At 39.2% G+C, this 24,648-nt stretch overlaps 2 protein-coding genes across 4 annotated transcripts in view; one reads left to right on the plus strand and one right to left on the minus strand.

The window, feature by feature from the left end:
* The window catches only part of LOC136257560 (uncharacterized), a 35,592-nt gene extending 12,733 nt beyond the window's left edge, over positions 1 to 22,859 (plus strand). The window contains exons 16-24 of one of the 2 annotated variants that reach the window (XM_066050788.1): positions 1,899 to 2,169; positions 8,441 to 8,560; positions 8,608 to 8,715; positions 9,598 to 9,692; positions 10,060 to 10,300; positions 11,073 to 11,194; positions 11,776 to 11,936; positions 11,987 to 12,059; positions 22,567 to 22,859. In XM_066050788.1, coding sequence (XP_065906860.1) covers positions 1,899 to 2,169; positions 8,441 to 8,560; positions 8,608 to 8,715; positions 9,598 to 9,692; positions 10,060 to 10,300; positions 11,073 to 11,194; positions 11,776 to 11,936; positions 11,987 to 12,059; positions 22,567 to 22,755 — 1,380 coding nt within the window. In that variant the 3' untranslated portion in view covers positions 22,756 to 22,859. Of the gene's footprint in view, positions 1 to 1,898; positions 2,170 to 8,440; positions 8,561 to 8,607; positions 8,716 to 9,597; positions 9,693 to 10,059; positions 10,301 to 11,072; positions 11,195 to 11,775; positions 11,941 to 11,986; positions 12,060 to 22,566 lie in introns of those variants that run through there. The other variant, XM_066050789.1, reaches the window with a different exon arrangement.
* On the minus strand, positions 17,516 to 22,502 carry LOC136257559 (uncharacterized). 2 transcript variants are annotated; one of them, XM_066050787.1, is made up of 8 exons: positions 21,027 to 22,500; positions 20,927 to 20,974; positions 20,234 to 20,739; positions 19,980 to 20,177; positions 19,709 to 19,933; positions 19,436 to 19,655; positions 19,334 to 19,381; positions 17,518 to 19,265 (listed from the first exon to the last, which is right to left on the minus strand). In XM_066050787.1, exons 1-8 carry the CDS (start codon positions 22,303 to 22,305, stop codon positions 18,952 to 18,954), a joined length of 2,838 nt encoding a protein of 945 aa, XP_065906859.1. In that variant the 5' UTR covers positions 22,306 to 22,500; the 3' UTR covers positions 17,518 to 18,951. The 2 variants fall into 2 exon arrangements, with proteins under 2 accessions (XP_065906858.1, XP_065906859.1); XM_066050786.1 differs by having other exon boundaries at positions 17,516 to 19,265; positions 19,334 to 19,655; positions 21,027 to 22,502.
* Positions 22,860 to 24,648: the final 1,789 nt, after the last annotated feature.

The following is a 24,648-nucleotide window of genomic DNA, read 5'->3' on the forward strand; positions in this document are numbered from 1 at the left end:
ACAAAAGTGAGTTAAGTGACTTGTCTAATGTAGCCACTAGCTTTAAAAAATGTGACTGTATTAGGGCAAGTTTTCCTACTACTAGCCAACACCACATAGTTCTGATGTTTCCTCCATTCTATGGAGGGAATTAATGTGTTAGTTCTGGTGGACTAGAGAGTAAGTAAACCATGTGGTGGAGTTGTTCCCCATCGATTTTCCCATCTTTTGTTTACGTATTTGACCATTATGCTTTTGTTCTGAGCTAGGGTGTGGCTAACCCCTTGTACACATCCTGTCACCCTCCAGCGTTTAAATGTCATTGAACTGGCTTACTCTAGTGTCTGGTGACCTTATTAAACAGGTGGCTACATTAAACAGGTTACTTTGTACACAAATGACACATTTGGGGATTATCAAGTTACAGGTGACCTTATTACACAGGCACCTTAATAAGTAGATCTCACAAGTATGTGACCATCTCAGTAAAACACCCGCCTAGTTCAAATTATTGTCTGGCATCATCCAAAGTATCTAAGGAATCGGTTACTGCAGTTTCAGCCTATTAGGATGAGTAGTTTTGGAATTATAGTGCTAGACAGTATTTGTACAGTGATCACTACACAGAAAATAAATTACAGGTACTTTAATTGGCAACCATAGTTAACTTCCATTTGCACTGGACTACAGAATTGGGATCTGGCTTAAATTTTCACCATGAATTGGCAAATCAATAAAGGCTTAGCCCTGTAGCCACAAATACTTTAAATGAATGTCTACCACATCGTAAACAAATACACATGACATGTATACCTTGAGGCTAACAAGGATATTCCAACTCTCTGTGTATAGGTTTAATCAATTTGAGACTGGGTTACTGTATTTGGAGGATCACGGATCAATGGATTACGGATCAATGGATTACGGATCAATGGATTACTTGATGAACGTATTCCACTGCTCATTGGAGATGTTTATAAGTATTGGGTCAGTGTTGTAGTATACTTGGTAATAATTATTTTACAAATGATGACAAAACGCTGTACACTTCATTTCATCACTAAAATGCCCGCACACCGTTCCAGATTTACGGATTTAGCTACGGCCGTTTACGGTCATACGTATATAGTATGTCTATATAGTCCACTATCTGGTGCTGCATGTGTACATCATTAGCCATGGATGAGGACACTATGGATTTATCGACTTCTGAGTAAGTTAACTTGGCGAGCTGATTAACTATTGATGATCTTCTTTATTGAAGCGAAGATTCTGAACAGGAAAGCAGGTCAATTCAGCAGTCTGATGCCAGACTGATGGCCAGGGCGCACTCTCCTCCCATGAGAAAAGGTAAATTATAGAATGATCGTAGGATTACAGTTGCGGCATGACTAAATGACAAAAGAAAAATACTGGCTGGCTTAAACTTTAATACTTCAGGTAGTAGACCGTAATAGTGTGTGTTGGTGGCTGTGCCTTCAATTGATACAGTGCTAAATCCAGGAATGGTGTATGGGCGTTTTAGCAATGAAATGATGTGTGCAGCGTTTTGTCAAATAATTATTATATCAAGCATATTTAATCATTGATAATATATTCTACGTACGTAGAATATACTATCAATGATTTAATCATAGATTATATACTGACACAGTGCTTATAAGCATCTGCAATGAGCAGTGGAATATGTTCATCACGTAATACGTCGATCCATGATCTGCCTAATTCAGCAACCCTTTGAGACTTGCTTCCCTGAGAAATTGTGCGATTAAAACTTGCATGCTACACACACATAATTTCACCAATTTTTTTTTGTTTTCTTAAGGTGTATGTATGCTTGTGCAAACTAGTGGGGGTTTGCTGAGACAATCACATGTGTGTTGTACATGCTATAGACATGTAAACTTGTTTGTTACCAGATCAGCACCTTCTACAGTACACTACTCAAATTGGATGGTTTATGGATTGACATGAATGAGATTAGTAACTTCTGTAATGGACAATGTTCTGGTAGCTCACATCCTGAGGAGTTGAGACGATCAGTGGATGATGGGTTGAAGTTTGATCCCAACAATCCACCTTACAACATCAACAACCAGGGGACTAGCACTAAACTGAATATTAAGACACTAGACATGGATGCTTTACATCATGGAGGAGTAATGGAGTATAATAGTCATAATCTGTTTGGTAAGTGTGTAGTGTGTGTGTAGTGTGTAGTGTGTGTGTAGTGTGTGTGTAGTGTGTGTGTAGTGTGTGTGTAGAGTGTAGTGTGTGTGTGTGTAGTGCAACACTTTTTACATACTACTTAAAATCTGATTCTTTCTGGTACTGTCCAATTTGATTTCTGTCAGATTGGTACTACACTTGAAGGTGAGTCTTTTAATCTGGGTTTGGTGGTGATTCGTTTGACTAGGGAAATTCCCCTTTAAACTGCCACATTGTTACCATAGGAAGTTACAAATCCATCTGAATCTCACTGGAGCACTAATATGTTGCCAGCCTTCCCTCCATACCACCATAGTATAGACTCGTACTACTGCTAAATTTTCATGTAAATTTCATGCAAAGCTTGTTGTGTATAAAACCTTTTCATGGCATCTTTTCATAAATTTTTAGAGTGAAAATTATATGAAATAATTATAAAGTGTATGAAATTTGTTGCAGTGGTATAAATCCATTACAAAATTCATATGGTATGAATTTTCCATGAACTTTCTTGCTAATTTCACAGAGAATATGTCTAGTAAACAGTATAATACATGTGAGAAGCCCTAATAGATTAAGCGAGATACATTTCCATCTTTTGATTACTTGGCACTGATATCAAGACACACGATAGTGTGTCGTGCGGCCCAAGAAGCCGGCGCGCCACACCGTGAGTATATTAACAGGAAGAAAGAAAACGAAATTTTCACACCTATGTAGCTCTGTGATCCCTTATCCGATTGGAACCAAATTTGCTAGAGACGTGCCGCCCAGTTAGAGGAGTCTACATACCAAATTTGAAGAAAATCGCTCCAGCCATTTCCGAGATACGAGCGAACATAATTTCGTTTTAATTTCTTCGTTTTTTTCTTCTTCTTCATCTTCATTTCGCACACTTCGCAAAATTCGCCATAAAACACGAATGTGTGCTTGGATTGGGCTAAAATTTGGCACACTTAACCCTTAAACGCGCACGCAGGTTTTGAGAAATGCGTGTTTTACCAAAATTGGTTTTATATTGAAAGTGGTGAGAGTTTGCTAAACTGAATTAGCCTAACACCTTATATAAACAGAAAGTTTATTCAATAGGCTATCAGTGGAAGTTTAAATAACTACTGTAACAACAGGCGCTCACTTGTTATGAAGCGATGAAGAACAGCGTCTTGACTTTTCGCGATTTCGTATTCCTTCCGGTGGCAGCCATATTTGTAATTGGCTGAGTCACGTGACCCATGTATGGCCTGAGGCATAATTGAATGGTGAATCGATCGGCGTTTATTGCAGAACAATAGAATGAACTGGGAAGGAGATACGAGTTTTTTCCAAAGGTATGTAAACAGTTTTACATGTTCATTTCGTAAAAAGTAAGTTTCATGGCGAGTTTTGGCCCTGTGTTTCAGTGTAGGGTAAAACCCTACATATCATTTCATTCACTATTACATCACGAATTAAATGATGGCAGTTGCGTAGCCATAGGGACAATGGTTCGGAAGTTACAGCGCTTTGTTTACTGCCATGCGTGAGGGCCACTATAATGGCCTTTGCGCGTTTAAGGGTTAAAGGGCTCATTAAGGCGGATCTCCTTACCAACTTTGGTAGGAATCCGATGAACATTCACGGAGTTATGACGGATTATTTGCGTAAAATAAGGTCAAAGGTCTGTCACGCCTACAGGGTAAACCCCTTGGAGGAATCAGTTGAAAATTGATATGTAGATGGAGCAACCATCTTAGGAGTGCCTTTTTGTGGTTTGAAAAGAATCGAGATAAAGACCATGGAGATATGACACAAAACCCAACCTGTATCAAAATTACGCGATCGATTTTTATGAATAAAAAAACTATTAGTTTTCGTGTCTACCAGGCAAACCGCTTAGAGCAACCAGCTGAAAATCAGTATGTAGCTGGAATGATCATCATAGAAAGTTCTTGCAGTAGTACAGAAGAATCGGATTACAAATCACTGAGTTATGATTCGAAAGGCAACTACGTGCAGCAAATGCGAGATCGAGATACTCTAATAGAACAGTCACCCTAATAAAGCATTCAGCTGCATGTATACATTGCAAGTTATTCTGTAGGGAATTCAGCTACAAACATGTCACCCTGTAGTCAGATCAGCTAGAAGAAGGTACCTAATAGAGAGTTCAGCTACAAAGAAGCCATCATGTAGAGAGTTCAGCTCAAATAAATCACTCTGTAGAAAATTCAGCTACAAACAAATTGCCCCGTAGAGAGATCAGCTAGAAGAAGTTACCTTGTAGAGAGTTCAGTTACAAAGAAACAATCATGCAAAGAGTTTAGCTGCAAACAAATCACCCAGTAGAAAGTTCTGCTATGAACAGATCACACTATAGAGAGTTCAGTTAGAAACAAGTCATCCTGTAGAGAGATCAGCTAGAAGAAGTCACATTGTAGAGAGTTCAGTTACAAAGAAACAATCATGCAAAGAGTTTAGCTGCAAACAAATCACCCAATAGAAAGTTCCGCTATGAACAGATCACACTGTAGAGAGTTCAGTTAGAAACAAGTCATCCTGTAGAGAGATCAGCTAGAAGAAGTTACCTTGTAGAGAGTTCAGTTACAAAGAAATAATCATGCAAAGAGTTTAGCTGCAAACAAATCACCCAGTAGAAAGTTCCGCTATGAACAGATCACACTGTAAAGAGTTCAGTTAGAAACAAGTCATCCTGTAGATAGATCAGCTAGAAGAAGTCACTTTGTAGTGAGTTCAGCTACAAAGAAACCACCATGTAAGAGAGTTCAGCTGCAAACAAACCACTCTGTACAGAGTTCAGCTACGAACAGATTACCCTGTAGAGAGATCAGCTAGAAACAAGTCATCCTGTAGAGAGTTCAGCTAGAAGAAGTTACATTGTAGAGAGTTCAGTTACAAAGAAACCACCATGTAAGAGAGTTCAGCTGCAAACAAATCACCTGTAGAGAGTTCAGCTAGGAACAAATCACCCTGTACAGAGATCAGCTAGAAACAAGTCATCCTGTAGAGAGTTCAGCTAGAAGAAGTTACATTGTAGAGAGTTCAGCTACAAAGAAACTACCATGTAGAGAGTTCAGCTGCAAACAAATCGCCCTGTAGAGAATTCAGCTACAAACAAATCACCCTTTAGAAAGATCAGCTAGAAGAAGTTACCTTGTAGAGAGTTCAGCTACAAGCAAATCACCCTGTAGAGGATTCAGCTACAAGCAAATCACCCTGTAGAGGATTCAGCTACAAACAAGTCACCCTGTAGAGAGTTCAGCTAGAAGAAGTTACATTGTAGAGAGTTCAGCTACAAAGAAACTACCATGTAGAGAGTTCAGCAGCAAACAAATTGCCCTGTAAAGAATTCAGCTACAGACAAATCACCTTGTAGAAAGATCAGCTAGAAGAAGTTACCTTGTAGAGAGTTCAGCTACAAACAAATCACCCTGTAGAGAGTTCAACTAGAAACAAGTCACCCTGTAGAGAGATCAGCTAGAAACAAGTCACGCTGTAGAGAGTTCAGCTAGAAGAAGTTACATTGTAGAGAGTTCAGCTACAAAGAAACTACCATGTAGAGAGTTCAGCTGCAAACAAATTGCCCTGTAGAGAATTCAGCTACAAACAAATCACCCTGTAGAAAGATCAGCTAGAAGAAGTTACCTTGTAGAGAATTCAGCTACAAACAAATCACCCTGTAGAGAGTTCAGCTAGAAACAAGTTACACTGTAGAGAGATCAGCTAGAAACAAGTCACCCTGTAGAGAGTTCAGCTAGAAGAAGTCACATTGTAGAGAGTTCAGCTAAAAGAAACTACCATGCAGAGAGTTCAGCTGCAAACAAATTGCCCTGTAGAGAATTCAGCTACAAACAAATCACCCTGTAGAAAGATCAGCTAGAAGAAGTTACCTTGTAGAGAGTTCAGCTAGAAACAAATTACCCTGTAGAGAGTTCAGCTAGAAACAAGTCACCCTGTAGAGAGATCAGCTAGAAACAAGCCACCCATAGAGAGTTCAGCTAGAAGAAGTTACATTGTAGAGAGTTCAGCAGTTTAGCTGCGAACAAATCGCCCTGTAGAGAATTCAGCTACAAACAAATCACCCTGTAGAAAGATCAGCTAGAAGAAGTTACCTTGTAGAGGGTTCAGCTACAAACAAGTCACCCTGTAGAGAGATCAGCTAGAAACAAGCCACCCGTAGAGAGTTCAGCTAGAAGAAGTTACACTATAGAGAGTTCAGCTACAAAGAAACTACCATGTAGAGAGTTCAGCTGCAAACAAATCACCCTGTAGAGAATTCAGCTACAAACAAATTACCCTGTAGAAAGATCAGCTAGACGTTACCTTGTAGAGAGTTCAGCCACAAACAAATCACCCTGTAGAGACTCCAGCTACAAACAAGTCACCCTGTAGAGAGATCAGCTAGAAACAAGCCACCTGTAGAGAGTTCAGCTAGAAGAAGTTACACTGTAGAGAGTTCAGCTACAAAGAAACTACCATGTAGAGAGTTCAGCTGCAAACAAATCTCCCTGTAGAGAATTCAGCTACAAACAAATTACCCTGTAGAAAGATCAGCTAGAAGAAGTTACCTTGTAGAGAGAGTTCAGCTATAAACAAATCACCCTGTAGAGAGTTCAGCTAGAAACAAGTCACCCTGTAGAGAGATCAGCTAGAAACAAGCCACCCATAGAGAGTTCAGCTAGAAGAAGTTACATTGTAGAGAGTTCAGCAGTTTAGCTGCAAACAAATTGCCCTGTAGAGAATTCAGCTACAAAGAAATCACCCTGTAGAAAGATCAGCTCGAAGAAGTTACCTGGTAGAGAGTTCAGCTACAAACAAATCACCCTGTAGAGAGTTCAGCTGCAAACAAATCATCCGGTAGAGAGATCAGCTAGAAGGATCACTTTGCAGAGAGGTCAGCTACAAAGAAATCACCCTGCTTCATCTTTTCTTCTTCCTGTAGTAAACAAAAAAATGACAGGTTAAAAAGCCCTAAAGCTGGCCATGGGCCGACTTTGGGGTATACAAATACAAAAAGAAGTGAAATCTAATCCAAAACAGCCAAGCTGTAATAAAAGAGTGCGGCCCTGAGAAAGGCTATGGTGAAAAAAGATGTGAAATCCAAGGTGGCGGCCAAGAAATGACTGTGATGGTAGGTTAATGGTAAAAATTTTAATAACAACAATTCAGGTGAATTTGGTGCCGCTTGGTCTTGGCACAAAATTCACCTGAATTGTCGTTATTAAAATTTTTACCATTAACCTACCATCACAGTCATTCTTGGCCGCCACCTTGGATTTCACATCTTTTTTCACCATAGCCTTTCTCAGGGCCGCACTCTTTTATTACAGCTTGGCTGTTTTGGATTAGATATATATATACTGTATACAATTTTGATTTTATTCAAGTCGTGTGAACTCTGTTCAACTACTTTAATAGAGTGCACAGGGTGAAGAAATCTCTAATTGAACAATCAGTCTTCCTTAGCAGGATATGCTGATACACTTCTGCTAGGCCGAGGAAGATAAACTCCTCCTTGCCTACTCTAACATGTTTGCTACCACTTACTCCATTACCATCAATATGGCCACTAGAACAGAAACCTTAGAAAGTTGGTGGAATCTATGATCTTCGTGCATGTGGCATTTTAAGAAACTGTACCTTATAGATGTCAGTGTTCAATACAGCACGCAGGGTATCAGGAGCAGCATGCAAGCCAAGTATCATATACACAATGTTTTATTATTGGGATCAGTACATTTGCACACATCAATCAATCAATACTGTAGGTTTGTGGATTGCAATAAGCGGTAGCACACAGGTCACTGGTATTCATACTAAATACACACATTGGTCTGAGTAACAAGTGCATTTTTGGGTGGGTACAACTAATAATTGTATACCTTTCATGTGGGCCTCAATGGCAGAAATATATAGAAAACCAGTGAATGTGTTGTGGTTAGCCAAATATCATACTTCATGTAAGGATCACAGCTTTGTATTTAAGATTTAAGGTGATATTGAGTATGTCGTGTGTGATGCTTGTGGCTGCTTCAGATTGTCGCCTAATATCAGACTGTCGAGGCATTGCATAATTGTGGAGATTATCAACAAAGTGTTTGTATCGGTACCAAGTCATGTCAGACCTGTATGTATGTATGTATGTATGTATGTGTAGTATAATTAGTAGAGAGTGGGTGTTACACACTACAGTTACACATACACGATTACAGGTGGATGTACACACATTGTACTACAGCACATAATATTGTTACAGGTTTGATGGAGAGTATTGCTACTTGTAGTGCCTTAGAGAGTGTCAGAGAAGGAAAGAGATGTTTTGTACTTAGTCGGTCAACTTTCCCAGGATCAGGTGCTCACACTGGTCACTGGACAGGTACAGGATCACACTACACTACACTAACTGATATTGTTCACTCTCAGGTGATAATCATGCTTCGTATGATGACCTCTACTATAGTATACCAGAAATGTTGTCCTTCCAAATGTATGGTATTCCATTGGTGGGATCTGATATATGTGGCTTTAATGGTGAGTAAGATGTTTGTAAGTACTACGTGTTTAGATGTTGTGCTGTTCAGTACGTATGTGTGTGGCCTAAACACAATTTATGATCTTTCACTGTGATACTTAAAGAGTTCCAATAGATCACTGTACATGAACCAGCTTAATTAAAAATCCTCATTGTGTTGTTTATGTAATAGCTAACACGGGCATGAGGGCATACATATCAGGCAAAGCTTAAATGCCCCATGTTACAGCTAATTTGTAACACTTATCAGGCTGATAGCTTGTACAGGGTGATCAATCACCCAAGCCAATACGAGTGCAGCCACTGGATGTATTATATATGCATACCTAAAAATTTTGATTATGGGTCAGCAACTAGTATGTTCTGGTTACGTTCGGTTATGATGAACAGACATATCCTAGAGATATCACGGAGAATTTCAGTTACACGAGTTTAATGTTTTAAAGGCCTAGATAGGTAAGCTTGCTTGTAGAGTGGTTACTCTGTGCAGAGTAATAGCTTCATGATGGGGGCGTGTCCATTTTCAAAAATGTGTGGAAACAATCGGTGAATAAGCTATAGCACTCGTTCTCACTTCAGCCCAATGTTTTTAAACTCGTAGGATGGCAAGGATAACAAAACACAATCTGTCTGAGTAGTTTCCATGGTGAAATCCGAGTCGTGCATCCGAATCACGTGAGTATTAATCGATCCCACTATCGATTTCTGCAAAAACGTCTATATAATCGCTGCTCAGTTGTAGCCCTGTCTACATTTCGTATGTAGCCTGGCTAGCTGAGCTTCATACGAAATGTAGCCTGGGCGGCTCCTTTGATCTGAGGTGTGAAAGTGTTACATGTATCAATGTAGCCATGTGTGTTTGTGTTATGTGTACTCCACAGGTGACACAACAGAAGAGTTATGTAGCAGATGGATGGAGTTAGGAGCATTCTACCCATTTTCTAGGAACCATAATGTCAAGGGTGCCAAGCCACAGGTACAGCTGTATGTTAGTTGTTTATTCCATCAAGCTAATCTGGGAGTGTTTTCCCATCTGTGGCTTGACTCTATATATATATATATATACAATTTGTTAGTGCTCCATTGTGGCAGTAACTTCTAATAAAACGTACACAACTTGTGTAGTAGTTCTGTAGTCACAAGTGTTGTTGGAATATTTGATGTTGTATGTAGCTACATATAATGGTCCAATATATTATGTGCTGAGATAAATGGCAACAAATGGATGAATAAACTACTCTAATAGAACAGTCATGCAGAGGTGTTTTTTTTGTATACAACTGAGTATTGCAATAGAATTGACTAGTTCCGTATAAACTTACTGTAATTTCTGTATCTTGTAGGAGCCCTACGAGTGGTCATCAGTGGCAGCTATCAGTCGTAAGATGTTAGGTCTTCGCTACTCCATCCTACCTTACTACTACACACTATTCTACAAGGCTAGTAGGCCAGTCACTACCATCCCATCAGCTACTGTCACTAGACCATTGTTCTTTGAGTTCCCAACTGATAATAACACTCACTCTATTGACCGACAGTTTATGGTGGGTAGTGGACTACTGGTCAGTCCTGTACTAGAACAAGGTTAGTGGTTGTGTGGAATGAAACCTTAGGAGGGTAACTTAATTGCAGCAACCCTGCAGTAGCCTAAGTAATGGTAACTTGAAACTACTGGGGGATGTTTTACAATAAAGCTGGACATACCTGTGATTGGCTACATGTGCCTGTCTCAGTAAAAAAAAACTTGCATGGTTTGCACTCACATTCACAGCCATAATTCACATGTACATTAGTCAATGGAGTTAAAACTTAGCTCAAAGTGTTCACCATGAATTAGCTAATCCACCAAGGTATAGTTTTGGGCCTACTTGTACAGCTACTTAGGAAGAAGTTTCAACCATTCAACTAAAGAAATATGATGATACTGGTTTTTACTGCAATGCAAACAATCACTCATAATGAGCACACCCATTGGGCTACACAAACACTTTCAAAGTCTCCATGAACAAGCAAACACGAAGATAGATAGGTTTGAGACTTCTATTTAGCTAAGATGATCACATGTGACCGGATTTGCAAAACTGACTCCTTGCTCTTTATATCAAAGTACAGTCAGATAATGTAGCTTCAATCATGGAAAATCTCTGACAATGATATGCAATGTTTTGAAGTTTCAAAGTTCAAACACAATGAGTCAAATTTTGTGTGTGAAAAAGGTGCTTTATCACAAATCCGGTCACATATATGTGTAGGGTGGGTGGGTAGGGTAGTTACCTGTGTATGTACTCTACACTTACTGCTCACATGTTTGCACATAAAACTGTTCCATAACACCATTACTCTACTACACTTACAGGTTCAACAACAGTCAAGGCTTATTTCCCAGCTGGCAAGTGGTATGATGTCTTCACTGATCAGGTAGCAACAACATCTGGAGGGACCACAGCTACCCTAGACACTCCTATTGATCATATTCAAGTGAGTCACAGATTGAGACTAGTGGACAAGGGAGAGTTAGAACCCGACTATTCTGAATCTCAATTGACTAAACCATCAATGATCCAAACATCAAAAGTGACTGTTCTATTAGAGTATTTTGTCAACAGATGTATGTTCTATTAGAGTAATTGAATGGAGTTCTGTATAGTGTCAATTATCCAAGCAAATTTGTTTATCTGTGATTTAGGTGGTGGCATTAGAGATGTTCGGGTAATGGAGGTCCCACTGCTTTCCAATTTTGAATGTTCATTTTTGGTACTGTTAGGAGATGTTTCTCATAGTTGTGTAATCAAATGTGTCGTTGACTATTATCATGATAGGTAAAGTCTTCTTTATTTCAATAAGTCATGTACTGTAGGTATCATTGCTGCATGCTATTGAGATTATTACTTACGTAGCTCTACCCTTGACTTGATGGATCCTCAGTTGTATCAGCTTCATCACTGTGGTGTTTAGTATGTATCATTAACACTGTTTACCTAATATAGGTAGTATATACAGAGTAACACACTCCCATGTTCATACACACCAATATGTCACTAAATCTTCCCCCTCAATAGGTTCATGTTAGAGGTGGTAGTATTATACCAGGTAAAGGAACAGGCCTGACCACTTATGATTCACGTAATACTGATAGTACACTGGTGGTGGCTCTCGATAATAACGGTAAAGCATCTGGTGATCTTTACATTGATGATGGGGAGACTGTCAGTACCAGCCAGTGAGTGCTATACTAGTTAGCATCTACAATATTTGTAACATTTTCCACAGGTGGATGTTCTTAACATTTAATGCTACCAGTAGTGGTAGTTCAGGTCAGGTGATCAGTGACATTGCTGGACAGGTATGTAGTTAAATATGTGTGTTCAGTACTATAGTATGTTCACGTTGAGCTGAATCCTCAAAAACATTTAATAACTCATGGATGCAATTACACACGATCTTGAAATTTGGCTCATTTGTAGTACTGCTTGATCCGCTAAAAATATTTCAAAATCTTGTTGTTTAAATGTTTGACATAATATTTACGGCCAATCAAAATTTTCACAATACATTTCCTATGGAGAAGCCATATAAGTACATTGTCCATTAGAGCCCTTTCCCGAACTTGTAATGGAGCCAAACCGTACGTGTCTGTTGTTGACATCTTTGCTGTTACCAATAATCATCTGGTTGGCAGAAATGCTAACTCTGTTGAGAAAAAAATCCACTTTTAATTTTTAGCTGTTTTTCAGGGTTCAGCTCAACGTGAACATACTATATAACAGTTATATGGCATTTTGTTAATGACATATTGACTGTCAGTAAAATGCTTATCATTGTTTACATAATAGTTAGACATCAAAACACAGGGTTCTACAGAATTTAGTAACCCGAAGGCCCTGTGTTGTGGCGCATGAGTGAAGTGAGGGCGCTACTACAGGGCCTAAGGGTTTCTAAATTCCATGGAACCCTGTGTTTTGGTGTTTTAGACCACAGCTCGTTGTTGTACCTTCACAGCTGCTTGTGACACGACAAATGTAGCATTCATTGTGGAAACAAGCCCAATACACCTCCCTGTAACTTGTAAGGGAACATAATTGCTATTCAATTAAACACCCATGGGTTACCATTGTTACAGGCATAGTTGCCATGTTTTGTATTGCCCCAGAGACAGGGATCAATTAAGACATAAACAAGGGATCTATAGGATTTATATACCTGCAAGTAGCTAATGAAATTCGAGTATTTCACCTTACTGCACATGGTCTAAAAACAGCTAGAACCATACTGTGTTTATAAGACAAACTGTTGAACATCATAAGTTGTATGGTTACAGACTGGGATGTTAAAGTAATGAATTGGTATAAAATGTATGAAAAATTGGTACACATTATCTCAACCATAATACTCAAGACTAGCATTTCCTGATATATACTTGCACATATACATGTGTTGCTAGCTTTTCCAGAGGCAGTCACTTTTCTGTTGAAATACAATGGGTAAAAGTGTGCTACAGTGTAGTACGTATAAAACTATTTTACACATGCTTTAATTGCTTCAGCATACACAGTGAACAAAACTACTTAAAGGGACAATGCAACGGAAGGAAGCTGCGTAAGCTTGTAAACACATATTGATCACGTAATTGTTATGAATTGCATAATTACGCTCACATGTATCCATAGGCAGCGGAAGGGGAGGGGGGCTAGGGGGCTGAGGTCTCCCCTTGGTCTGCCCCTCCCCCCCTCTGAATGATACCACGCCGAAATTATCTCTTTCTTGGAGTGGGGCTGAAAACTGCGATAAAGATCGAGATACTCTAATAGAGCAGTCCCTCTAATAAAGCAGTCACAGTATTAGCGCAGTGTGTAGCGAGCCATATAAGGATTTCTATGTACTTTATCAGCTATAAATGCGTAGCTGGTGAGGTGGGCAGCTATTGTCAGCTGGTTGTGACCTTTTTTTTTTTTTTTTTTGGCCTCACCTTACCAAACCAGAGACAATGTAGAACCTCATTTCCATAAGTCTGGGTCAGCCCAGCCCCCCCTCATATCAATTACTTCCTCCGCCCCTGCATGTATCTGATGAAGATTCGCAATGGCTGAAGGTTTTGTCGACACATGTTGGAACGAAGACGAATCAACAAACAATGCCAACCTTGATACAGAAATTGACAATGATGAGCAGGTAGTTTGCATTAATATATGTGCTTCTTTTCTACATATAAAACTCATTGTGCACTGCAGTTATGCCAGTGTAAGTCTACTTGTCAGAGGGCGTAAAGATGTTCTTGTAAGGGAAGGGGGCAGCATTGCACGGAATGATGCAAGTAGTCTGGACCTTGCAAGAACAAGCCACCCAGCGATGGACCGTCTTCCTCAAGAGTAGAAGAAATGTTAGAAGCAAACAGAGAAGTAAAAGTAGGCAGTTCTTACGGTACTTTACAATTGCAGGTTTGCTTTCTGTATCATCAATGGTATAGGTAATCCTGGCTTTCACTATGGCGTCTGGGGTTGCAATCAGCATGGGCATTGTCGTCTAGCCAGTTGTAGTCTTGTTCTATAGGCCGAATCACTATCACATCCCAATTAATGTGCATTCATATTTTAACTCTACCGAACTTACCCAAATGCAATTCTTTTTGGACAATATGACAAGAACGTATTATGGAAGTTCTCCAACATTCCAGTGTTCCTGCATATTATGTACATAATTACAAGACCAGATATGTAAGATTTTACACTAAAATTTTACAGTGGTAACCCCTCACAGGAAAATGTTGATAATCATGACAGTTGTTCATGATCCCATTACACCTGAAATAAGGGTACTTGACTGATAGTGACACTCTTGATGTATCCCATATGGAGTGGTTCCACTGTATAGAACATCCCTGTTTTGAACAGGGTGAAGTACTTCAGTGATGTCATCCACCATTTGTCAGTCAAAAAATTTTGTAGCAGTCTAAAGTCAGCATCCCTACGTGCAAAATATGGTATCTGCATTCCATGTATGGTAGTGGGTGGCTCCGTCAGAACATCATGCTCACACTGGCCTTGCTATCACTCATGCACATTAAAAACACACCAAGCATCTTTGTAACTGAAGTCGACGAATCGGTGGTTATCTCAACCATATTTATACTCTCTTTTAAATGCTTTGTTACCCTGTCAACTGCTTCTCTCTCCATGTTGGGTGACTTATTATGGACTTCTCTTTTGTCCACTGTCTCACTGTGTAGTATAACATTGATTGATGTCTCCATCATGTGTATGCAATTTTGCACATTTTCCTGGGGAGTCACATCGTCCATCACCAGAAACTACAACTTCTTCTTAACCATATTCTTGTAAAACACAGTCCTAGTAAAATAAACAGTGAATTATAAAAAATGTTGGCTTGCTATAGTTTTGGTGTAAAAATCTGAAATTGCTGGGCAGAGGTAAAGTGTTTGGTATCTGAAATACGTACTAGGTGAAATACATGCTAGGTGAAATACGTACTAGGTGAGATGCACTTAACATCCATAAAATTGAAAAACTGCTGGATCTTGTAGTGATTGTTTCCACTAAACAACAATGCAGAAGCAAAGACTAAGTTAGATTTATAAATGGCATGTTGGTTTGCATTTCTGATAGTAGGAGAAAAAGACGATGTATACACATGCCCTGTACTGCACTTCATCTTGATCACTAATGTACATCCAGCAAATCTGGTGGTGATCTTGCATCAACAATGACATGATCTACACTGACTCCCAACCAGCTCAAACAGCTTATCCACGTAGCATAAAACCTTCACCTCCTTACCACCTGTGAATAAACATTGACACTAATAACAGAAGACGCATATGCATAGTTGCATATTACAGATCCAATCAAAATATTCACATAATAACCTGCTGAGTTATCACATCTTGGTCCATATTACTGTACTTCATCTTCATTGTCTGTCACTTCTTAAACCTCATATTCTTCTGTCATCGTTTCCTCTTACACACATAAACACAATCTTCTAGTCACACAAGGGCTGCCATTGCACGTTTACCTTGGCTCTGAATCAGAAAACATACCCCTTTCAGCATCTGCATACAGGTGAAAGGTAATTTCTTCTTCACTGTACATATTGTAGGTCGATAACCAACCAGTGAATGTAACAATGAGTTACCGATCATGTCCATCACAAATTATAGTCTGCTTCTACCTCTCCTAAGCTTTCCCTCATTGATAATCTATACAAAGAGAATGGATTGATTACATTTAACTTCCTGAACTATTGGTACATTTCCCCTCTGTCCTGCACTTGTCTAGAGCGCTCACACATTTCTGTTGCAGATAAACTAGTCAAATAGAAACAAGATATATATTTCAATAAATACAGGTAGGAACTGTTGTTACGTTTCATCATCATCATCACCACCAGTCAGTAGTTAGCGATGTGCAGATGGAGTGGAAGTGAAGACAGGAGTTCATACCATAATTGGGAAGAGCTGGATATCATTTTACATTTCTGCAAGTCTGCACAAGTGAAGTAATCAAAATAACTAAAAATGCAATTTGATATGTGAAAAATTGAGCTGAATTTTAAAATTAAATTATCAAAAAACTATGCCTGGACAGGGGCGGATCCAGATTTATGGAAAGGGGGGGGGGTCAAAAATGAACTGAGGCACTACATTGTCTCTGGTTTGATAGGGTGAGACAAAAAAAAAAGGTCACAGCCAGCTGACAATAGCTGCCCACCTCACCAACCACGCATTTATAGCTAATAATGTACATAAAAATCCTTTAAATATATAGCTCACTACACACTGTTCTAATACTGTGACTGCTTTATTAGAGTGACTGCTCTATTAGAGTATTTCGATCTTGGTATACTAAAAATTTTTGGAGGGGGGTCAAGAGCCCCCTTTGACCCCCCTCCCCCCTGTATCCGCCCCTGCTGGAGTATGCAGTTAAGATATAATATTTCAATAAATACAGGTAGGAACTGTTGTTACATTTCATCATCATCATCACCACCAGTCAGTAGAGAGCGATGTGCAGATGGAGTAGAAGTGAATACAGGAGTTCATACCATAATTGGGAAGAGCTGGATATCATTTTCCATTTCTGCGATTCTGCACAAGTGAAGTAATCAAAAACTAAAAATACAATTTGATATGTGAAAAATTGAGCCAAGTTTGGATATTATATTATCAAATAGCTATGCCTCGAAGTATGTAGCTTATTTTGAGTGTGTCAGCACAAGTTTTGGCTTAAAAGCTACCAATGCACTACAATAACAATGGACAGTGGCTATCAGGGAACTACCCTCCTGTTTCTGGATGGAGGACCCGGGATAATAGACGGAAAACAGAACTGGTCTATACTTCACGCTACACATACATCACTTCTCTACTCACCCGTATATATAGTTGTATGTTGTCTGTTGTGGTGCTTCCTGTCCCAGCAATGCTTTGTGACATTCCAGTAGATAGATGGCGACAGCATTATCATTTGAGAGATCCATTTAGCTTTGTTATCTTTGCCATTGTGAAAGCATCTCTATGGATAGGCATATTCTTGAATTGGCGCTTTCCCATCCACCATGGTATTTTCGTTATATTCCAACGCCCGCAGTACACCGTACCCTACGCACCATGTCAATGTGGAAAACGGAGTATATGAACTAAAAATTACGTGATGTTATGATTTTACTGCCAGTGAAATCATAACAGCTTCCATCCGTCACATTGTCCCTTTAATGTATTTGTCGTTCATAAAGACTTTCTGTACAAGTTAGTGACATGCATAAGACCAAGAGTTCATAATATTATAGGGGGGAGAGTATCCTACTTCAGTATGCCCTGTACAAACGCGAACGGCCAAGTTATGATGCAATACTTATTGCCACATCCAGGTGCTAAATAGTCACGTGACGAAAAGTGATCATCGATATCACGCGAAGTCACAAAAATACATGGTGTGATCTAAATGGAACGGCAAGAGCAGTTTGACTTGGGATTAGAAGAATGCGTGGTAGAGATGTCTCCAGATTTTGATGAGTTGCCAACAGAACCTGCTCCTAAGAAAGCAAGACGAAGAAAGGTTGCGACTAAGAAGGAACGGGAAAGCCTTGTCAAGCAAGTTCGTGTACTATCTCTGTCCGAGGTAGCAGCGTTTTGCTTAGATGTCACCCGCTACAAGTTGACAGAGCACGTTAACACTTCAGTCAAAGAGTTTTCGTTGGCATTTGAACCCAAGGATATTTTTTTCGTTGTGAAATGTCTAAAGAGTTTGTTTATCGAGCTTTATCTAGCCTGTGCACAGAAGAAGGACAAGTTTATAACGTTTCAATTTCAGTGGCACCAGAAGTGTAGTATTTTTTTAGTCAAAAGCACTACAGAACTTGCCCAACTACCATTAGATCCATCTGATGCCACCACAAACACTCTGCTATTAGCTCGGCAACAGTGGGTGAGCTTCTATGAAGCACAAATGGTTGGACATGAAGTGGCAAAGATCTTTATGTTAGTTTTTTTGGCTGAAGTCTTCAATAAGCTGCTTAAAGGGAGCCAATCAGCATTGCAGGTATCATCTGATACAACTGCTGCCCAATGTGCCACGGTTGATCCTGTTGATGTGTACTACCGATTTGGTGGGGCAACGTTGGCAAGCATGTTGCATGGCCGCTATAAATCCATGAAGTCCGATCAAACCAAGCAAAAAGAAAAGGTATCTCAAGAGATTCATATTTTACAAGCATTAAACACAAAAAACAAGGAGCATGTACCAAAATACTTACAATATAGAGATAGAGGGTACATGTACTTTCCTTGTGAAGAAGTACTACCATTTTTGCAGGAAGTAGATCGAACTGTGAAGACGTGTTGCAATGAGGAAGGCTTTCGCAAGTATGGAAAGTTGCTGGTACAAGAAACTGTTAAGCGTGTTCACAGTGAAGCTAAGCATAAGGAGTTGTTCTCAGCTGTTCTGACAAGCCGTTTCGAGTCTACGGAAAGTTTCCAGTCATCAGTCATAGATGATGTATTTCATGAATTTGTATCAAAACTGACAAACACACGCATTCAAGAATTTTTGGACTCTTATAAAGCCACATCTGCTATTAAAAAAGGAACAGCTTCTGTCTCTGGACAAAATTTAAGGGATACTCTACTAACCCACCATGTAAACTTGAAAAGCAAAAAGAAATAATTCTTATGGACACAATAATTAGCTCATGATTTGTTCACAATATTAAAAATATTTGTATTACTTCTGTAATTTGTTGTACTGTTTCCTTTTCAGGCAGACATCTCCCTGAAAAGTACATAGAGACTGGTTCCTATATCCTGAACCAGAATGATGGGTAGATACAGTCTCCTTGATCAGATGGGCTGCTCTTGAAATCGGGTAGTTAATGGCATCCAGCTTGCCACCTGCTGATCTCTTGTACTGGCTAAATAAAGATTCCACTGCACTGCCAGATACTCGTAGAGGACTAACAAATCGGTTAGGATATCGGTTTAAAAAATAGGTGCAGAAAGACTCAAATCCATAAACACAAATTCTCAGTAAATCCCATGCTACAAAAAAAATACACATAATGATGCCAACAGCAATGTACCAATAAATACTACAAATTATTACTTACTTTGCCATGCCAGAAATTTGTTAGGCTGTATTGGCTGATTCGGAGTGGCTAGTAAACATGACATTGTAAAATAAGTACAAAAGATAGTTGTTAGGTATTTACCGGCTTCAGATAGGGAGTTGTGCCAGCTGCGAAAAAACTTGAACCCTTCTCTAATGTTTTTAAGAATTGCTGAATTGACATCGGTAACACGATCATGACTTAGCAGACCATTCTCAAAAATCTTGCTGCATGCCTCAAGGTACTTCATAGTGTACTTCACTTGATTAGCATCTTGATGTTGTTGAGTGTAGTCAAACAGTTCACCAAGTACTTGCTCCTGCTGTAAAAGAAATGAATGATGAGTATTTCATGTCATTTCTGTTTGTAATTAACCTGCATAATTTTTGCTGGTGCTACATTCAACTTGATCCATGAGTCACGGATGATGTGTGCTTCACGCAACTTTGGTATCATACGTGCATTACCATTCTTTACACGTTGACATTCTCTGTCAAACATGTCCACTATTGTTTGCCAACCAAACTGCTTATCATCCAAGGTGAAACGTTTTGTTCCACCTGGACGAGATGAGTGGAGAGCGTTGATCATGTTCTTCAGCTAAATACACATATTAATGCAAACATTGAAATGATTGATTATTTACCTGGTGACTTGGGCAAATCAACCAGTGAATTAAATGGGGAGGATTAAAAGGGTTAACAAAATATGGTTTAACCTCGTACTGGTCACTTAATTCACTGTTGATATTGTATGCCCCAGAATGGCCATGTGTCGACTTCACCACAGTCAGGTTGGGTGCTGCTCCGTCACATACAAGTAAGCTGGTAGAAAATCCATGTATCTAAAAGAATATCATATCTAAGTTACAATACTTTATATTATTTTTATTGCAATTACCTGAAATAATTGAATGGTCTCAAGTACACATGCATGTATGACTTTAGCAGTAAAATTTTCTGAGCTGGTGAAGTAGGGTCCAACTATATCAAAAGATGAGGTCAAGTCACGCCACAAGAACTGCATGATGTAGCTTGTTTGCTCAACAGCTTTGTCCTTGTGGAACAGCTCGTACACATCATGTAGAGACTGCTGGTCCTCAGCATTCATTGCCAGGCCTATGATAGTCTGGCTTCTTGAGTTCCACATTAAGCGTGAAATGACCTTTACTTCATCGAAAATCAGGACACCGTCAGCAAGGGGTTCCAATTTTCCTTGAGCCTTCTGCGATGCTTTAAATTGTTGAAATAGTTCAACTTGCTTGGCTATGCTTTCCCATGATGCACCTCCTTCATGAAGAAAACATCCAGTGTATGCTTGCAAAGTGCTTCTTGCAGGCAAGTGAAGAATATTAAAGCTTTTCAAAGCCTCGTATGCCGCAGGACTTCTTACAAACACAGAAAGAGCTACATTAGAGAGAAAGCAAACTATATAGTATGTCCACATTGAGCTGATTCACAAAAACATTTAATAACTCAAGAATAGAATTGATCAAGTTCGGACATTTGTAGTGCTCCTTGTCCCGCAAAATAATATTCCAAAAAAATCATTGGACATACTATACTATTTCATATCAGAGTAGTTATGCCTTACCAATGCGAATAGTAACCAGACTCCATCGGTTCCCTCGCTTCCCACAACCTAATCAGTAAACCGAAATTAAAATATTACATACAAATTAAATGTTAAATACCATTTTTCTTCTGATCCTTGTAAAAGTCAGCTCGTTCTTTGTCTGCCTGCCAAATATCTTTAATAGCTTCTCTAGAACCACCAGCCTCCTGGTAGATGTCCTCCAGCTGATCCTTGTGGTGGGTTTCCAATTCATCTGTAATTCTACACATTTCATCATGCTGAGAATCATCCAAGGTGATATCTAGCTTTGAAAATTTGGCTAACAATGCCTTGTCTTTGGATCTTTCTGCTTGCATATTTTCCTTCCGTTTCTTTACACTAGCTGGTGATAAATACATTATTGGGTAATTAGAGCTTGCAGACTGTCGTTTGACCCGCCTACAAGGACTGACATTTTCTGAGATCTTTTTTCGATCCTCCAAGCGTGAAACAAGACGTTTGCAATGTGTACAAAGAACTTCATCAGAAGCTTGCTCTGCAAATGTGGCATTCTTTGGTAACTTATACCAACGCAAGCAACTTTTTGATTCTACCCGCTGAAATGGAGATTCAGTCAAGTTAACTTGCTTGTTGTGAAAACGGAGCACTGAATAGTATTCATCTTGATATCTCTGATAGCTGATCCCTGGACAAAACACAAACCCCTTACAATGCCGTAAACTGTTGCAAAGCTCAACAAATTCTTTATCCGTAGAAACCACTCCCTCTTTCACAGATACTAGCAAAGCTTGAACATTATAACAATATCTATCTCCATTGCTGTTCACATACAAGACCATTCTTACACGATTTACATATCCAGCAGGTGGATGGTAGTGTACTGTTCTGTGAGTAATTTCCAAAATGCTGTTCTTGTGTGAATCTTCAAGAAAAGTAGGCTTCAGTTCAGGAAACTTATCTACAACCAACTGCTGGAAATGGCTTAGAGGCGGGACAGTACTTATTCCATCACGTTCTACACTCCTGTCATTCTCTGATAAACCTGACCTCGAACTTTCATCGTCTTTTGGTATCAATTCCATAGCACTGCTCTCCACAGAAGACACGCGTGCCTCACTAGAGTTTGAAGTCTCTCCGTACATTTCTTCTTCGATTGGATTTACCACTTCTACTCCACCACTGATGGTACTAGTAAGCGATAATGAACCTTCAAGCAGCGGTGCTGGCGAGGATGTTGGCGTTGGTTCAGTTTCCAGAAAGAGGTGCGTGGTTGGCAAATCAGGAGCAACCTTGAGCTCCGTTCGCAACCGTTTTGAGACAGGAGCATAATCCGGATCGCTACTATTATCGCGGCAGATCTTGGAACGGCTAAATGGCCTCGTTGGGGTAGTCTCCATCCCACAAGTTTCTTCACATCAATAAACGTTAACGATATGGCACGAGCACACCACAACACGTGCTTGAAATTTTACACTTCAGGTGGTAATGCAATATCCGATAGAAAGCGAAGGTAAACGGAAACACTTGGCCGTTCGCGTTTGTACAGGGCATACTGAAGTAGGATACTCTCCCCCCCTATAATATTATGAACTCTTGATAAGACCCTTTGAGCAAACTTGTTTGTATTTCCTCAAACTTCATTTGTGTACTATATACAGGCTGGTGATCTACTGAAGATACCTCCTTTAGGAGTTGTGAAGGTGTTAGGAGTAGGGGGATCCCCTAGTAAGGCATCATACAATGGAGCAGCCATATCTGGCTTCCAGTTCAACACTACCAACAATGTGTTGTTATTGACTGGTATAAATGCTGACCTCACCTCCAGCTTTAAGATCACATGGGAGTGACCAGCAGGCGTGTAGTGTGGACAATCAATTGTGTGACAATTTCTTATTTTGCAATATTTGTACAGTTAACTTTAACATTTGTACATATCAAGACTCAAGATTAATGTGTTAAACTATATAAGGATAAAAATTGTTGAAGGTAATTTGTTTTAGTTCTGACATAATACTGTATTGTTGTCACAAATAATATCCTCAATGGTGTTATATTAACGTATTGAATTATGTTTGTAGAATTAGTTTCTGTAAGATTAAAATGATAATTTTAGGCCAACAAACATTCTTCAGTGCATAAGTAGCAATATTTATGTACTAATATGTTGACAGATCCAAGTTAATAATCAACAAAAATAATTTTAGCAGCTTGGATGTAGTTGCAAAGTCCCTAAGTATCCCTTGGTAGTACATATTCATGAAGTGACCTGTAGGCAACTTCTGTAATAATGGTATTGGTGCTCCTAAGGGTAGACATGATGTAGAAATACTTTGATTATCAGATGGATGAAATCAAAATTATTTCATGATGACAAAGACTTAATATTGAAAGCATATGTTATTTAGAGTTACAACATAACATGAAGAGCTCACAGAAAAAAATCCTGATGGACTGATCCACTAACATCTTGCAGTCTAAGTAAATGCTTATGGACTACTTATCCTGTTGTTACACAGAACAGTATACACACTAATCTCCTATATAGCATCCATCTTCTATTGTGAGCAACATCTACTACATCGATCCAATAATTCCACGATTAGCGGTACAGTGTAAGATCCATGTGAAATATACTTCACCTGTACTTTGATCATAACTTGGCTGGAAGTAATCACATACCTTTAGGTTACCTGGCTGAATGTAAATACAGGCTCTGTACAGCTGTAAACCTTCATCACATCACTGGCTGCTTTTACATGAAATCTTTGCTTACACACGTACGCATAATACAGAAACAGACATGTACACCCACACACACACACACACACATCCAATTCTTCAACATTGGCGCTACACACATCACATCTCTTAAAATCAATTAAACTGTTACAGTTATATGAAGTATTTATATTATAATCTACCAGCCATTAAATACAGCAACCAAACATTACCTACTAAATCACCCCAATAACACAGATTGCTATTAATTCACAATACAATGGTGAAGTGTTAACAAAGATATTGCTGGTGGATGTGACGTACAGTGGGAACAATTAACAGACCAATTTGAGATATATTTGAAACACTTATCAATTGCTACACATCATCAACTCAACAATTGATCATAATATAATACATGTTTGTGAAGTGGTCGGTGATTATGTGTACCATTAAAAGTATAGTCTTAATTTAGTGATTTACATAGTAAAAAAATCTACAAAACTGAAATCAGTACACTTACAATCGTCTGAGATCTATATGTACATTCACATGTACACTACATAGAAGCCAGAAGGTACAGGAGTCATTGGAGTCACTAATATAATATCATTTCCTGTGCTTGAAAGCAGGGCCGCCCAGAGAAATTAAGGGGCCCAGGACAAAGAGTTAAAGTGGGCCCCAGGGGCAAGGAGGGTTACACTATGAATCACAACTTCAGCTTATATTAACTGTAAATCAAAGACCAAAAAAAGTCATTATGTATACATGCTGGCAATGACAATAGCTGCCCCTCACCAACTATATCTCCTTATTTATAACTACATACATAGCTTGCTACACTGCTCCTCTGAAGAATACTCTGACTGCTCTATTAGAGTATATCGATCTTTTTAGCAGGTATTCAAGGGGCCTGTGGAAAAATGCCCCATCCCCCCCCCCCCCCCCCCCCCCCCCCTGCTGTGGGTAGCTCTGCTTGAAAGGTTTCACCGAACAGTCATTGATAGCTTGGGAATCACGTT

The sequence above is a fragment of the Dysidea avara genome, chromosome 6 (genome assembly GCF_963678975.1).
Source record: "Dysidea avara chromosome 6, odDysAvar1.4, whole genome shotgun sequence".
Taxonomy (NCBI): domain Eukaryota; kingdom Metazoa; phylum Porifera; class Demospongiae; order Dictyoceratida; family Dysideidae; genus Dysidea; species Dysidea avara.